The 18,212-nt window shown below is 35.0% G+C and overlaps 1 protein-coding gene across 4 annotated transcripts in view; it reads left to right on the top strand.

The window, feature by feature from the left end:
• The window catches only part of LOC145688004 (uncharacterized), a 132,607-nt gene that overhangs the window by 59,876 nt on the left and 54,519 nt on the right, over window positions 1-18,212 (top strand). For all 4 annotated transcript variants that reach the window (XM_081761670.1, XM_081761669.1, XM_081761668.1 and 1 more), the window contains exons 4-9: window positions 289-484; window positions 2,538-2,685; window positions 3,777-3,886; window positions 6,736-6,888; window positions 7,852-7,950; window positions 17,523-17,669. In XM_081761670.1, coding sequence (XP_081617796.1) covers window positions 289-484; window positions 2,538-2,685; window positions 3,777-3,886; window positions 6,736-6,888; window positions 7,852-7,950; window positions 17,523-17,669 — 853 coding nt within the window. The remainder of the gene's footprint in view (window positions 1-288; window positions 485-2,537; window positions 2,686-3,776; window positions 3,887-6,735; window positions 6,889-7,851; window positions 7,951-17,522; window positions 17,670-18,212) is intronic.

Below are 18,212 nucleotides of genomic sequence, written 5' to 3'. Positions count from 1 at the left end.
CCACATATCTGGCTGTAAGAGTAAACCAACCTCACCTGGAAAAAGAAAATCAGAAATCAGTGGTATCAATGAAAATCAATAACAGTCTGAAATCAGGACAATCATTTTTTTAATATATACTACTGCATTAACATTAAATATCAATTTCTCAATGTAAACTTGGAATCATTAATTTTGTTATTATCACGTTAAAGCATTAGACAACTTTTTTTTTTTTCAAATAAATCATATTTTGTAAATGGAAGAAATTCACTTTAACACAAATATATTCCATTTGGCTTTATACAGGATTGCTGCGAGGCCTGCAAATTGGGAGTAATAGCAGGCTCTATGAATATGGAATGTACGTTTCAGTCGTTCTCATTTGGACATCCGTGGGATCCAGCTTACCAATCATGTTGCCTAGAGTCTTCTTCTAATCCAGGCACAACATCAACGATTAACAGACTTCCTCTTCAGCCACCACCAAACATTCAACCTTCAGGTATTATTAGTCTAATTTGTAGAATTTTATAATTTGAACGTAGTTTAGTAATAATAATAATAATAATAATAATAATAATAATAATAATAATAATAATAATAATAATAATAATAATAGCTGAAAGAACGCTCATTGCGGAAATTTATTATACTTGTACAAACACTTATAAAGAATATATGATTCTTGTTATAGAATACTTTTCTACCTACTCTCCATATTCTTCTTAACCTTTGTTTCAATAATATACCAAGTCACCCAAGCCAGAATAGATAAAATGCCTAAAATAACATATGAAGGCTTGAGGAACTCACAGTAACTCGTCAGTTGTGAATTGCTGCTACCCATATGGATTCTTCTTCAGTGATTGGAATGCATATGTGTTGTATATATTGTGTTGCCTATATGGATGCTCACCATGCACATCTATCCTGCCGTTACCAACCACAGTAGACCAAACATAATATTAGCGGTACTTGTTTGTTTTTTTAAGTTACGTCATAATTACACCGTATTTATAAAAGGCAAACGTCTCAGTGTGTCACACTAATTCCTAACAATAAACAACCAAACTAATAGATATCGCTACCTGTGTGTTGTTTGCCTAACGGTAAAAGATGTTAGCGTGCAGGTAATTTGCCGATTTCAAACTATTGTGACGATCTAATTGCAACTTAAAAACTGTGCTGCTTCGATTTTAAGTATTCCATAAAAAATAAATAAAATATTATCGGACCTCCAAAAAGCATTAAAAGCCGAAATATAATTTTAAAAATGCTAGAAACAAGAAAAAATTTCAAAAAGGGTGAATATATTATTATTATCAATATAAAATGTTGATGTCTGTGCCAAGCCAAATAATTTACTGCCTAATATAAAGTTATAGTTTCAATGATAATTGTATGTGGATTGATTTATTTGGTTTTGTATAGACTTCAAAACTTCTTATTGATGATAGTGACGTTTGCGGACTTTTCAAAATTATTTTTTGCTTGTGCCAGAGCTTTTTTGAACTCAGTTGATATATATATATATATATATATATATATATATATATATATATATATATATATATATATATACATATATAATTTTCGACTTCTTAGCCCTTTTTAAAAGCCGCTTAATACCCTTTTAAGTTATGTTTATTTTTTCTAGTGTTTCTTTACCACAGTAATTTTGGTACATAACTACTGTATAATAAAATAATAGCAAACTAGAAATAACACAAGTATTATTTAAAATCACTTTTACTTAACTCTAATGTTTCAATTTAAAATTTACAAAGAACTTGTACTTGTCAAACTTGTAAAGTTTGTTACCGGACCACATTGTCATAAATACTTCCCGAACTTAGAAGTGGTCATGCCCTGCGCCATACTCCGGAAGTATTGTCCCATGTGACAAACAAAGCATCTTTTTGAACACGTACAAGTTGTTCAAACAAAACTTGAAGATTTATTTTTACCAAAACTATGTAAAATCATTCCTGATAACATAAATGGTATTTGGTTTGCAAAACCTTAATTTTGTCTATTTCTTTCGCTGTAGCTCTGTGCATACTGTATATGTTTACATAATATTATTTCTTAAAGTGTCAACGTTATTTCTATGTAGGATTGTACACAAAACGAGACGAAACAAGATTCTTGACGAAAAACGAGACGAGACACAGTTTTCTTCCAATAGAAACAAGTATACTTTTCAGCTTTTCAGATAAGAAACATTTTCAAACAGATGCTGCTCGGGAGGAAAGTATCAACGGTAAAAATTAAAGCTTTGTTTAGGATTAAAATTAAACAGGAAGATTTTATTATTGCATACACTCTGTAATAATTAATACCTTAGATAACCTTTATTCCCTTATTTTCAAGCGATGAAACTTTAATTTTTAACAGTGTGACTTTCCTTTTTAGAGACAATTTAGCCTCAAATCTTGTCTCGTGAGCAACCCTATTCCTATGGCTGTTTCCGATTCAATTTATACAATTAATATAGAAGGAGCTGCAATTTAACTACATAGTTCGAGAAAAAATATTATTCTTTTTCTCTTCAGGAGACGGCAATCTTTGTGAATTGTTTCCGGGTCAACTGTGTGCACACATCTGTATCTCTGTACAAGGATCCTATCGTTGTGAATGTCGAGATGGATTTTCTCTTATGGCTGATGGAAAATCTTGTCAACAAGAAGAATTTACTGATAGGTAGTTATTAAAATTTTTGTACATGTACGGCTAAATTAAGTAGTGCTATACAAATAGAAACTATATATATATATATATATATATATATATATATATATATATACGATATCCGATGTACGTAAATGAATAGAGTAGTTTGATTTCTTTATATTATCACTTAAATGAGCTGTACAAAGTTGTTGTAGGCTCAAATTAAAGAGCGAGAAACATAACTCTAATTGCACGCATGAGCGTAGATAGCTATTCTTTGTTTCCGCATGGAAGTGACAGTAACAAAAATGGCTACTCCTCAACAGAAAGCATTTTGGGAATCATGATCAAACTCCATAATAAACGCACGTTGAATTGTAATAACTGACTTAAAACTAGCAAACTGCAAAACACAAGATGCCTTCTGTTGAGGAGTCGCCATGTTTGTTACTATTGCTGCCAAGCGGAAACAAAGAATAGCTATCTGCGCGCATGCATACAACTAAAACTGTCTTTTTTGTTGTTTAATTTGAGCCTAGAAAGAACTTTGTATACCTCATCTAAGTAATAATATAAGGAAATCAAACTGCTATATTCATTTATGAAAACCTGGTAATTATTTATAGTCTATATCTGAACTTCTGGATTTGATATTCTAAACAAAGTTGAATATAAGTTGTTGTCTTTTTTTCTTTCTTTACAATCATTAATGAATAATTCGTTGTTTGTGTGTTATTGACTTTACGGCTATATTTAAAACATTATACAAGAAATTTCGATCATAAATTCCTGTTCTATTTAATATTATGCGTATGTAGCACATTATTTTCATTGATTTTGTTTTCATTATTATTAGTAATCAAATTTCGTATACAAATATATAAAGAATTACTTTACAAATAAATTAGTAAGCATGATTATGTAAACATAATACATGAAACTGAATATTCAGTTTAAACTACTTTTCTCTCATTCTATTCGTAACGTAACTTCTGAATAGACTATGCCTCAGAAACTGATAACCGGCTTCAGTATTACCAGTCAAATAATTTACATATGTGTGAAGAACTTATTTCCTATGGTTTTGATCTACAGAATAATGCCTATTTTATTGCTTACAGATGCCAGACCAATAATCCTTGTGCACATAAATGTCGAGACACGGGAGTAGCAGTTGAATGCGCATGTCACCCAGGTTATCAGCTGGATGTTGACGAGAGAAATTGTATTGGTATGTAATTAGGAAACGTTTGGTTTTGTGTACAGGACCTATGATTTAAAATGTATTTTTGTAGATATACAAGCATTAAAGTGTAAATTAAAGCGTTTGAACAGGTACATTAATCAGACTGGTTTAATTGGAACTAATTCAAACAATCCGACAATTGATTAGCCTAAAAGAATGCAATGTAACTTCGTTAATGCTATTTTGTGAACTATGTTCCTATTTGTTGCAGAATACATAGGACAATGTTAGTATTGGCTTATGACTTGTTCAAGAAATGCAAACTCATTCATCGTTAAGTTCAATGTAAGCACAATAACTTTGAAGAAGTACGGCACTCAACTTTCACGCTTGCAGTTCTTGAATTAAATCAAGTCATGCTGCAGATACCCCTGAAATTTATTGATGAAATATTAACGAAATTATAATAAGCGTTTTCGGAAAACTTTGAGGAAATTTATCTCCAGAAGTAAACTCGCTTTGTGTGTTTTTTCATGAAAGAAACTTATACCATACTGTTGGATTGTTATTGAAATGTTTATTTACGAATTATGGTCAAACACACCTGAGCAGTTGTTGCAAAAAAATCGGTAACATTTGTTTCATTTAATGGAACGTTCAGAATATAATTATCACCGTATTCAATATTTTAACAAAATTAAATCTACTTTAGGAAATGAGAATGAGTGGTATGTCATGCATGAAGTGTACTTTTTTATTATATTTTCAATGTAAATTTTAGGGAAAAGAAAGCACTGTAGAAGTAGTGTTTGAAATGAAAATTTCTTATTTTCGTATACAAATCTTAATTTAAAAGGAAAGCACTTTTCCTTAATAGTCAATTTCTGGTTTAGATAATTCACTGTCGGTCAGTTTTGGAAGTTCAAAATACCTCAATTAAATATGACATATAACAACATAATATATATTTTCTTTGTTATTGTTGCTGTTTTGTTTCAAGATTCTAGTTCAATACGAAGTGAGTTGAAGAATTGTTACGAACAAATGCCTTATACTTGTACACACTGGTAGAAACACATTTAAGAACATTCAGTAGAAATGAGCTGGTCTGGTCTAAATTAGGTACAGAAAATGATAGTGGATGGTAATGTTCCCAACATAGCACCCGTGAATCACCACGAACGTGTTATACAGAAATTGAAAGAACATACAGTAATCACCTTAAAAACAAATGTAACCATCCGAAGCAAGAGAAAGCAGTTTCTAGTGCAGGTAACCTGTAGTAGATACGCTGACCATCTGTCTGGAATATCATATTCCACACTATCTATGTAACTGTGTGAGTCCGGCTGGCAGTTAAGCGCAGTCCCACCATGTCCACAGCACTCGATATGTCTTAGGTCAAGAGACCTAACAGGACGATGTAGAAAGCATATACCGTATAGCGAACACTAGGTTGTCCATCTGGTGTGAAGACACGCTTAATCCTGCTGAAAGATGGGGTCCCGCGAAATTTCCAGATATGTTCAGAATTCACGATTGACTACGGTACGTCAGAAAAGTACAATTCACTATCCGTATTCCGTAAATAAAGACCAGAGACAAGCTGGATATCCAATTTATTGCCGCACGCCACAAAATGCTATGTGATTCTACATAGCAAGTGTGAACAATGATAGATTTGCTTGCTTATCTGCACATATTCAGACATGCATAGGACAGCCACTGTGTCACTATACCAGATATAGAAATGACTCTCATCAGTGAATCGTACTTCCCTTCCATTGGCAATTTACTGTAGATTCTCCCGACATCATGAAGGTGAAGACGTTCTTCATAAAGACTAGGTGTCAGTAAGAATCGTGTGAGAGGAACATGGGAAAATAAATCTCCCTCCAAGAATTGATTGTTCACTGTTCATTAGCTCACATGGAGAACTACGTTGCATATGACTGTACTGTTGGTCGCCGGTTTCTGAGCAAAATCGGCCAGATTGATTATACTGTCCAGACACTTCTCAGTGCGTCACGGGGACAATGAGGCGCATTACTGCTGTGGAAATTATCTATCTTCCATCATAAATCTTCTGTAAACCACCTGGCCTTTCGCAGCCTCACTATACGGCCACCGTGGAAGTCATTTAATTACACAATAGACTTTTACCGGTGTTATCCTGGCATTGTAGACCAAAGTGTGATCCACACTCAACTCTACTCATCGCGTTATCCAATGACCTTCAAACTAGTTGCAGAAAAATTTCTACAGATACTACATTCATCTTTCCTCTACGGTTGCCGGCGTACTACCTACAAACTAAGATTAACATGATCTCTAGACGAACACATTCTCTGATTCTAATCTCGTTCAAGTTGGGCTATGTATACGTATGTTCTTAAATGTATTTCCTTCAGTTTACATAAAAGAGTAAACACACTAACTCACTGACTAATGTATCCGTCATCCGATCTCGGAAATTGTTAGGCGTATCAACATGAAGTTTTACGTAAACGTTCCCCTTGAACTCAATGTTTGCAATCAAACGAGGCTTTAGTACATGGGTGTCATTCTGGTTAAGAGAATACGCATCTGATATTCACTTATACGAATTCAATGTAAAGAATATTAAGGGTGCAAAATATCGTTTGTAACAACACTAGTTATTTGTTATATTTAGAATTAAGGAATATTTATCTTCACACACCACCGGATGCAACTAGATCCGCATTCTTTTACTTAATATTTTCCAAAGACTGGTCTAAGTGGTTGGATGTATGTAAGGATTTAAGTATCAAACAGGAAATTAACGCTTATTTCCTTTAATAGTTCAAATATATTTCTATTACGGATTTTAATAGCAATTGAATTGTTAATTTACTTTTTATATTTCTTTTCAGATATAAATGAATGTGCTCTCCAAATCCATACATGCGATTTAAACACTCAGGTATGTAGAAACGAAGAAGGTGGCTATGTTTGTGTGAATGCAGATGGTTCCGTAGTCCAACCTGCAGCCGACAGTGTTCCAACTTCTCCTCGTATTCAACCAGGTAAGGAATAGTTAGTAAATAGGCGCACATAAACAAAAATTAACAATGGGACACAATAAAGGGTCACGGTGGGAATGACTTATTAAGTTCGACTTCCGGTCAAGATGAAAATTTCCTCTCCAATATTTGTGGCGTTCTGTATTACTTATGAAATAAAATGCAGTATAAGATGCTTAAACTTACTAAGTTACTTGCTACTTCCTTTCAAATATGTGAGTTGAGTTACGTTTAGTTATTGCTCAATCCATCCCATGAATTATTCTTCGTTTTTTTCATCTTACTGTGTTCACCGATTCTTTAAGCTTAAAAATGTTTACATTTATATTACGGTATTTAAGGATACCTGTATTAATGAATACCAAATAAGAAAATTTAGTATTTTGCCAATAGGAGAAGAAAATTCGTTTTTCTTATATACTTCAATAAAATGTAAGCAAACTTAATACGTTCTTTACACGTTGTTTTTGTTGTTTTATCTGAAAGTAATTTTAAGCTTGCGCGTACAAGTCGAAATTGAAACTATTTCTGTAAGTTTACTGAAATAAAATGCTTGAAGGTTTTGTAACTGAGCTGTTATATAATTTGACTTTAGGGTATATATTGTTCATTCTTCGCATGATTTCATATAATTAAACTTGTTGTGTTAAGCTCTACAAAAATATATTATTCGTTATATTTTCTTTTTTAAATTATGTCAAATTTACTCAGTTGTATTCGTTACTTTAGATTAAATAAATTATATACTTAACAGAACATTTTAGTTACATGTTACTGAAACATATTTTCTCGTTTTACTTGAATTTGGAAGTAACAATTAAATTTAGTAATGTTAAATCGCAACGTCAAAAACAACAATGTGCTTTGTATCTCAAGATTTGTTCATCTATGTCCCCTTCGTGCGAAGTGTTCATTATGAATAAGGATCGATAGATAGCAAGAGAAAAACATGAAATGTTCTTACAGGAGATGTACCACAACAGAACCTGCCTTCAGCGAATGATGTCGAAGATAGAAGATGTCCCCTTGGTTATCGATTCAATTTTGAATCACTTGTTTGTGATGGTAAGTACCAACTTATTTCTCGTGATTGAATGTAAAATTCATATATCTTCCCAAAATAGTATTGAATTAATCTTAACGAGTGTTGTGACATGCAGATAATACTTAATATATCATGTAAGTAAACTAACATCCAGCTAGTTTTATGAAGTATAAACAGAATTCATGTTCAGATCTTTGAAATAATTTATTTGTCTGTAAATTCATACCAACACTTACATAACTCTTTTCAGTCTTATGACTGTACTTTTATTTATCGTATTCATTTCTTGTGGTATTTTTATGCAGAGTTTACTTGTAATTTTTTTTCATATCAGCATGCTTGATGTTGTAGATAATTTTATTACCGTAGAATATATTCATGAAATTAATATTTTCTCTTTATTTAAAGATATATCGCAACTAGTCTAGATTTGTAGTTTCATCTTCTTTCACTTCTTCTTTCAATATATAATTCATTTTATATCTATTACTTGTTCGATTTTCGGTAGTTCTATTTCATTCTAGGTTTTAGTTTAGGAGAAGTTTCTAGTTCCTTCTGTATTTTCATTCATATTTCAGCTTCTGTCATAGCCTGTAGTTTCTTTACAAGATGTTGAAACTTCTGTCAATGTCTTCAAATAGTATCCAAAATCAGCCTTTGTTTCAGCTTGAAGTCTGCTATATAGCCTAATTTTCATACCATTTTCGTTTCTGTCGATTTCTTTCCTTTCTTCTATTTTTTCACTTCTTTCTTCTGTTCTTCCTCATCTTGCTTATCTTCTTTTGTATTATCATCTACTACTTTTCGTTGATTATTTTCTTCTTGTTTGCTATAAATAGTTTCTATAGTTACACTTACTACCTTCTGCTATTTCTTAGGTCTTTCATTAAGTGTTATATTCATAGTTGCAATATTTTTCTGCCCTGATAATTGTGTAGGCTATATCTATTCAGATAACATCGAACCCCACCTATTTTCTTACTTTCCTTACTCAGTGTTGCAGCTCTTTCACCACATGAAAACAGGATACAGTTTCCATACTCACATGTTTGTTATATGAGTGTCTCTACCTTTCCAAAATTTACTAATAGCATGATCGTTTCTTACTGTTCGACTTCTGTTATATATGACGAACATAAAACTGCTTCTCCCAGAATTGTTTACTTAAAGGACTCAGTGTAAATAATACGTGCTCTTTCTACGAAAGTCCTTTTCATACGTTCAACTACCTCGTTCAGTTCTGAATTGTTTACTACTGTGGGTGATAAGAATACCCTTATCTCCTGAAACTTATTTCAATACCTTGAAACACGTTTATTCCCATTACATATTTTTAATGTTAAAATGTTCTCTACTGGTGCAAAAGGTCCCTAGTTCGATCCGAAACCATGTTTGACTGTAGTGGCGTGCTCGTGAGTTTTCTTTATGGTCTCCTGTTTTCCTCCCATATTCTCATTGTAAAAATTCTTTAATTCGTAGTCATTGACTGTCTTTAACCATTCTTCACTTTTACCTACAGAGCATGAGATTTAAAACTAGAAATTTCATTTCCTTTCATTTAATGTCAAAATATTACATTCAAAATATTTGGTTGCATAATTGTTACGGTGTTGAATTCCTCAAATATCTTTCATTTATTTTTCACTAGCTGAAATACCTGTTCTCTGCACGGAGAGAATAGGTGTATGCGAAATATTTGAATCCTTTACCCCCTTATGATACGCATTTCAATGAAATTGTAATAATAATAATAATCCATAAGTCACTATGCTTCCAGAATAAATTTTGCAACACCCTACCCACATAGAATACAAACTTTAATAGAAATGACATGATGAAAACTCACGTTGACGTATATAGTATGTTTCAAAAGTTATTTCAAACGGGTCAGCCGTTTTCTCAACTTCGAAAATTACGGATTCGACATTATTCTCAGTTATTTTAGATATTTCATTTCTCAATACTTTTCACCTACCATGCCGATGGGGGCTGAACATGGACTTAAACGACACTGGAAGTTTTAGTATTCATTCAGTGATTCCGAAAACAATGGATTCGACACTAACATAGGTCGTTTTCGATTATTTTTTATATGTTACCTTCTTCTCATACCCTCTCTGGAGTTGCTAGGAATGTCTTGTCCGGGGGCAGAATTTGGATTTAACTGCGTCGTGTATGTCAGTAACGAAAGGCAACGACTTCGAGGTTTCCCCTGTAATTTCTCGAGCCAGCTGACACACCAATTCTTGCCTGAGCTTGGGTTTAAATGTCATCGGGAAGGCGCTTAACAGCTAAGTAACCCCAAAAACACAGTAAATAACGATGGATCCCTATGAATTCGACAGTAGTCTCGGTCATATTAGACATATTTCCCCTTCTCACTACCATATATCGATGGCGACTAAATTTGGACTTTAACCTTATCTAAAGTGTGACTATTCATCTCAGTGAACCGGAAAACTGGATGTGGCACTAATATATATCATTTTGGATTATTTTTGCATATTACTCCCTTCCCATTCCCTAGAGACGCTAATGGAGCTAAACGTAAACATAAGCAGCATCGTAAGAGTCAGTGTTCATCTTACCGACTCCGAAAATTAAGAATTATTTGTTATTATTTTTACGCACTCCCCTGCCCACATCTCCTAGGGGCGCTAGAGAGTGTTACCCATACTGAGAGCTAAACTTGAACTTTAACCACATCAAGACTGTCGCTGATTATCTTAGCAATCCCGGAAACGACTGATTCGACATTAATATCAGTCTCTTTCCATTATTTTAATGTATTCTTACTCAGGCGTACGGATGGAAGCTGATTTTGAACTTAAGTGACATCGGGGATGTCACGTTTTGTCTCGGCGACTCCGAAAACTGTAGGCTTAACATTACTATCGATCATTTTTAATCATTGTTGTCAATCCTCCTACTCTCTCTAGGAGTACTAGAGAAGTCATACCTCCAATGAGAGCGGAATTCGTAATTGTAGGGACTCGTTAGGCCGAGGCGAGAAACTTTATGATTCGTGTCAAGTGAACGGCCGCCGTCTTGCTGCTCGTCGTTTTGAATCTCATTCAAAAAGATTAAATGGGAAGGGGTCATTTGATATTTGTATGAAACTGGACTAGATTTTTAAGGGAAACTCAATGGTTTAATCAGATTTAACGTAACAATGATAACTATGATGTTATAGTCACACGAAACTCAGAATACCTCTTCCGAAATATGTTCAATATGCTAGTCGTGTTATGCAAATTTGCAGACGTGTCCTCCAAGCTGTATGAACACGGAGCAATGTTTCAAGTGTGATTTGTGCATATGTATCCTGTATCCGTTGTTCCAAATGATCCAGATCCCTAATCTTTTCTCCATATACCATTACATTTATGTGGCCCCACAGGTCTAATGGTGATAAATCAGGTGATCTGGCGGGACATTCCACTGGTCCACGTCGACCAATCCATCGACCAGGAAATTGTTCATCCAGATACTTGCGAACCTGCAGTCCATAATGAGATTGCACCTCATCATGTTGGGGAAATAAGGGAAAGCTATCATCCAGGGCCGACACTCAGTGAAGAATGAGAAATGAAATGAAATGAAATCTTAAGTTTTAAGTCCCACGGTTATGCCGGTTAGGCTAAAGGAGGCGGTGATGATGAGAAATGAATGAAATGGCGGAATGAAGAAAGTGAGAAGAAACGGGATAACCCCGAAAAAACCCACGAGCATGGTGTTTGTCCACCACAAAGTCCACATGGCGCGAGCTGGGATCGAACCAGGGACCCCAAGCACCGGACGTGAACGCTCTACAACTTAGCCACCGCGCCCCCTCAGGGAAGAATGAGTTGCTCTAACATGTCCAAATAACGTTCTGCAATAAAGGTACCAGAGATAAAAAATGGGCCAATAATACATGTCCCCCAATCCCTACCCACACCATAATTTTACCTGCGCCAACCATTTTACACGGATCTTTCATTTGAGGTTATTTGGAGACCAGTAGCCTAGATTTTGTTTGTTTACCTCCTCTGTAACATAATAATTTGCTTCATCGATGTGTAAAATTTGTATTGCAAAGTTTGAATTCTGTCGCACTGTTCCACTGTCCACCCACAAAATTGCATTCTCCGGTATGGGTCATCCTCAGAAAGATGTTGCTGCAGCTACAGCTTGTAAAGATGCCACTTACGCGTCTGTAACACCCTACAAATGGAGTTTTGGCTGACGTGACATTTCAGTGATAATAATCATGTGCTGCGCTGTGATGACTTAACAAGCGGTGAGAGCATTGCTGTAGCTGTGTATTTGTCAGTGAAATTTCAAGGCCTACCTAATCGTGGCCTGTCCTCGACTGTACTTGTCTCTTCGAACTTGGGCAGTAGCTGTGCCAGTGCAAAGTGCGAAACTGGAGCATGTTGAGAATGTCCTTGATTGAAATCACGAGCTACAGCACGGGCACTTCTACCATCCCATATCTTGCCAATCTCAATGTGGTCAGCTTTGGTTACTTGCATGGTTCCACACCTAAAAATAAGAGGTAAATTTGAGTTTAATGCTTTTACAACTTCAAAGTTTTTTACGTTATTTGCAAAGTCCGTTATGTTTACGTATAGAGTTGCTATTGTTTATTTTTGTTATTGAAATGTATTACATAGGTGTTATTTTACAAAGTCTGTTATGTTTTCGTATAGAGTTGATGTTGTTTATTTTTGTTATTGAAATGTATTACACATCGCAAGAACGTGTTTATCATTAGTACTTTCTTCAGCAAGAATAACTTCGAACAGGTAAGGTTGTACTAAGGTTTTCTAGCAGGCCTCTACCCAGGGGTGTAGCCACGGGGGGCCCATCGGGGCCAGGCCCCCCCAAATGAGTTCTTAGCCCCCAAATGACCAGCTTATAAAACATCATCGTAAGATTACTTCGCTTCAGTCATTTAAAAATAACAAAGTTTACATATAATTAACAATTTACTGTAAAATAGTATGGAAAATACTATTTTACCCTACCGATCGAAAAATAGTGTGGTATCCAGGGGCGTCGTTAAGGGGGTAAGGGTGGAGTCCCCCCCCCCCCGCAAAGTTCTCAATTTCTTAACAAGTTGGCAAATTAAAATACCTAGTTAGCAATTTGAAGAATGCCGCTTTGTTCGTGCTGTAAATCATTATCAGTTCTTCTATAGACTTGGCATAAATTTTGTGTAGCTTCCTATCTTGAAATAAATTGATAGCTATATTCATTGAAAACTTCTTTACTTGTTGCAAGTGATCAGTGCCGGATTTACGTATAAGCTAAACAAGCTATAGCTTAGGGCCCCACTGTCTTGGGGGCCCCGAAAATCTGAAGAAAACTGGATATCCATTTCCAATGTATAAGAAAATCAATCAATAAAATAAAATTTACATATAGTAAGACGTAGCAACAATGCTTCCTGTTATGTAGGCTACTATGGTGTAAGTAATGGTGCCCCTTCTGCTAGCCTGCTTCCTAAAATGTCATTAGTTTATCCATTTCTGTATATAAGGTGCCTACGTTCACCTGGACACGTAAAGTGCCCCATTACCTTCAACAGCTTAGGGCCCCACTAAACCTAAATCCGACTCTGCAAGTGATCACACTTCACTTTTGTTCATTTGATATTCCTAAACATTTTGAAGAATCTTTAATGAAAAATCGGGAAATTGTACCACTGACAAAAGCTGAATAGAGGTGGCGTGCAATATTAAAACAAAGACGAAGCGTTTCGCTTGCAGGTAGAGCATTCGATGCAAAAGCATTTGATACAAGAGCGTATACAAGACAACACACAGATTGTGGAGATTAATAAGAGAATAGTAAGAATGAATAGGCCTATTAATAAAATAAGAACAAGGCAGTGACTGATTAGTAGCTATAAACTTTTTTAATACGTATAGTATGTAAATTTGACAAATTTAAGAGTTTTTTCGCAATAGTAAAATACTAAAGGGAAGTAGATTTTGATACCAGAGTGAACATATTGTGTAACCGTGTCTGCTTTGTGTGTGAATAGGCCTTTCCCTTTGAACAAAACGTGATCATATTAATACGGAGGAAAACAATTATTTCAGTTGTTTTGCAGTAAGACTCTATTTACAGGGCTTTTGGAGTAGGGAGAATTGAACAAAATGTGGTTTGGGAATGGTATCACAATAGATTTCTAAGGGTGTTGTTCGGTGGGGAGAAAAGTTACAATGGATGTCAAGCAGTGTCGTGCCTTGGGGTGGGGCGACCGCCCCGGGTGCAGATGTAAAGGGTCACAAACTTCGAGAGGATAATGCATGTGCGTACACATGTATAAAATGCAAGGAAAAAAGTAATTAAAAGTGCTCAAAATCAAGAAAAAGCAGGGTTTAATTTTGAAAATTTTCTACCGCTTCGCGCCAAGCATGGTGGCGCTTCGCGGCTGGTCTGTCGATCACACCCATATGTACGGGGGCACCGTCGTATACTCTCCCCCCGGGCACTGAGTTACCACGTCACGGCACTGAAGTCAAGTTATTTCGTCGCTTCCGCTGTGAACCTAAGTGCAAGATTCCAAAAGTCACATTTTGGGGTTCAAAACAATACGTCAGCTGGGTGAAAGCATAGACCAGTGTGTCTTTCATTTCATTTTCATACAAATATGTTGCCTTTCCTACCTTATTTTTAATCCCGTAATTGCTTCTTTCGAAAGTTAAACAAAATATAGCAATTCTTCCTTTCTTTATAGCATTTGTAAGTCAAAGCATTACATATACCGCTGTATGTTACTTATGTAGCTCACAGGGCCGCGATTATGCGGGAGGAAGCGAGTCACGTGCCCCGGGCGCGTGGTTGGAGGGGCGCCTAAAAGGGAGGTTATATATTAGTATTTTTCCTGCCGGTATTTAATATATTTCATCATAGTGCGAAATCATGAAATCCAAGTGAGAGGGGACGAGGACTGAAGAGTTAAAAAAAGAAAAGAAAAAAGCTTTGCGCACTTTTATGCTTCAAAGTTTCGATATAGAAAGTTAACGTATTTGGGCATCCAGGAGTAGTAAACTATACAAACTTAGGTATTACGAGTATACCGCTGATCACTAGTTCATCTAATAATTAACTATGAAATACACGTTGTTTACATATGAATTACGGTAATTGCTTTGAAAACTTCTCACATTATTTCAGTGTACTATCCCCCCCAGGACGGATTTAGTGAGGGAATTTTGTCCAAAAATATTCAGTGGGGGTAATTCCCTTGTTCCCCAAGGATTTCGCACCCTGTTTTTCACAATTTCAATTCGATAATAAATAGTGAATTTAATGTAGAATCAAATCTCATATTATAATATGTATTATAGTACATTCTCTAACTACATACATTTTGGTCGAAAATCATTTTACAAAGACATTATCTCAGGCTTTCTCCCACTTCTCTGCCAGAGCCTTTTTCCGCACCCTACCCAACAAGATCCGGCGTTTTAACAAACGTCCTTAAAATATGAAGTAGATGAGCTAAGGAGGTATTTGTGTGCAAGTTAGCCTGGTCTCTCACTGAACCCCTCACTTGAATGTTTATGTAAATTATATGTCCCTATATCACAAGCAGTAAATATAGCCTACCTTATTCTACGTTTTTTAATGCATTTCTACAACAGATTATAGCTTTAGAGGTTCTCGTGAGGATTGGGTGATGCGGATTATCCAACCTAGCCACAAGTTGTCAAATTAGCAGTTGTGCATTGTGCATGGTGATAATGATCCTGAGTTGAGGTGTAAAATTGGACTCGAAAGCGGAACAAGAGCTGTTCGTATTCGTATCTCAGACGAAGCATGGAATGGAACGAATATGAAAATAAGGTTGCTATAATAGATTTCCACAGGGTTGGTAAAAGTGAGACTAAGATTTTCGAAACACTTTTCATTTTTTTAATAAGACTTGGCGATTTTTAAAATCAAGACTTGGCAATGTCAAGTTTCATCCCACCCCCCAATCTTGTAATGCTCGCTAAGCCGTTGATGGTACCTCTCCCTTATACCGATCGGAAAGTAGCGTGGTATACTTTTTTTTTTTTTTTTTTTTTGTGACAGCAGATTACACAATTTACTGCGATTTATATTTGACAGTTTGATGCCAAACCTTTGAAAAAGGTACTATAAATACTACCATAAAACAGGGGCCGCGGTGGCTCAGTGGTAGAGCGTTCACCTCTGGTGCTAGGGGTCCCGGGTTCGATCCCAGCCCCCGCCCCAATGAACTTTGTGGTGGACAAACACCGTGTGCATGGGTTTTCTCGGGGTTCTCCCGTTTCCTCCCACTTTCTTCATTCCACCATTTCATTCATTACTCATCATCACCGTCTCCTTTAGCCTAACCGGCATAACTGTGGGACGTAAAACTCAAAGATTTCATTTCATTTTTCCTACCATAAAACGTTGGTACTAAATTAATTTGTAAGTACATTATATTTTTATATGCTCTATCTCGTGTTTTATAAAACTTGTTTTTTATCATATGGAAAATTTGGTAAAATACGAAGTTTTCATTCAATTTTTCAGTTTGGATTTCATTCGCTTTTTTTAATTGCTACTTGGTGTAAAACAGGAAGTAAGATATAGCTGTTAATAAAATAATTATGTTTGTTTAGTCATGAATAATAAAGAAATATTTTTGTTAGGAAATCTAAAAGAAATTAAGTGCAATTTCAAAGAAAATCAATCTCATATAGATAGGTTCTGTGTACATGGGCTTAAACTGAAATAGTTACGCACAAATGTAAAACATTTGGTCCGCGACAGTAGTTTTGGGATAAATATAATAAAAAACTATCTGGAATATAATTTATGGAGAGAAAGTAAAATAATAATAATAATAATAATAATAATAATAATAATAATAATAATAATAATAATAATAATAATAATAATAATAATAATAATAATAAGCTTAAAATCAGTGGTTTTAGTTTTCCGGAACGAAACCAAACTTTTCCGGTTTTTTTCAGGCCTCAAAACACTAGCTGCAACATATTTTTTTGGGCTTTGCCCCCCTTCATAAACGACGGGCCTCTCCTACATTAACCTGCTGGCTACACCCTTGCATCTACCGCTACCTAGAAAACCATATTGGGATTTCATAAAAAAAATTCAGGATAATGAAACTATGTATTACAGCCCCGAACTGAAAGACCAAACTATCTGACTTTTTAAAAGATATGCAGAACTATTACGCACGTTCACACATTGGCGTAATTAGAGGGGGATTGGGAGCGAGCAAGTCCCATAGATCACTGTTGTCCCCTCCTAGAATACCATTAGACATATCTTTCGTGAAATATTCATTGACAAAGTATATTTTTCTCATGAATCGTGGTCTGATTTATCAGGTTATATAAAAAGCCAGAAATGCAGAATATGGACAACTCTAAGCCCTCGTATTTTACACTAGAAGAAAAAAAGGTGTACGATCTTAGAGATTCTACAATTTTCTTCGAAATTTTCATTTCACCAATTCTGCATAATTAACCTCCAATAAGCATTCACTTCCTTTATTCCATAGAACGTAACCGTGGGACGCATAATTTACAGATTTCATTTATATTTACAGATATAGACGAATGTTTGCTGAAATTGGACAACTGTAATGATAACAATGCTTGTCAAAATACAATTGGATCATATGCTTGCATAAGAGCACCTGTCGAAGAATGCGCTCCAGGATATTCATTTAGTGAGCAAGAGCAAACTTGTGTTGGTATGTTCTTTTATTTATTAATTCAGTGTGATAATACAATTAAATTATACGAGTATATTAATTGAATCATTGAGTTTGAAAATCAGTCATCTCCATCGAAACTAATTTTACAGAAGGAACAAAAGATTAAACTAGTCAATATGCATCTGACATATAGGGCTGCGTTTATTTCTTGACGTATAATATGGCTGTTTAGATAAGATTCCATCAGTGATGCGATAATAACCCGTTTTGTTTCATTTAAAAACAAAATTAAAAGTTGGAGATGACTTGTTTTCGTACAAACCAGGAAAATGTACTTTACATTATGTTAAACAAATGAAAATTTTATTAATTCTTCATTTACAGCTTGAAATAAATGTATTATATATGCCACAGATTACATGAATATAGCTATGTCTGTGACTGTAATAGTATTAAAATAACAAAAAGCTACACTAAGTCTATAAGTTCAGACAACCTTTTGGATCATGGTTATAACAGGTAGCAAACTAAGAGTGTAGATTTCGAAATCTTCTTCTGGATCATGATAATCTGTGGTGG

Source organism: Thermobia domestica, chromosome 6 (assembly GCF_964235325.1).
Source record: "Thermobia domestica chromosome 6, izTheDome1.hap1.1, whole genome shotgun sequence".
Taxonomy (NCBI): Eukaryota; Metazoa; Arthropoda; class Insecta; order Zygentoma; family Lepismatidae; genus Thermobia; species Thermobia domestica.
This window is presented reverse-complemented; position numbering and strand designations above follow the sequence as displayed.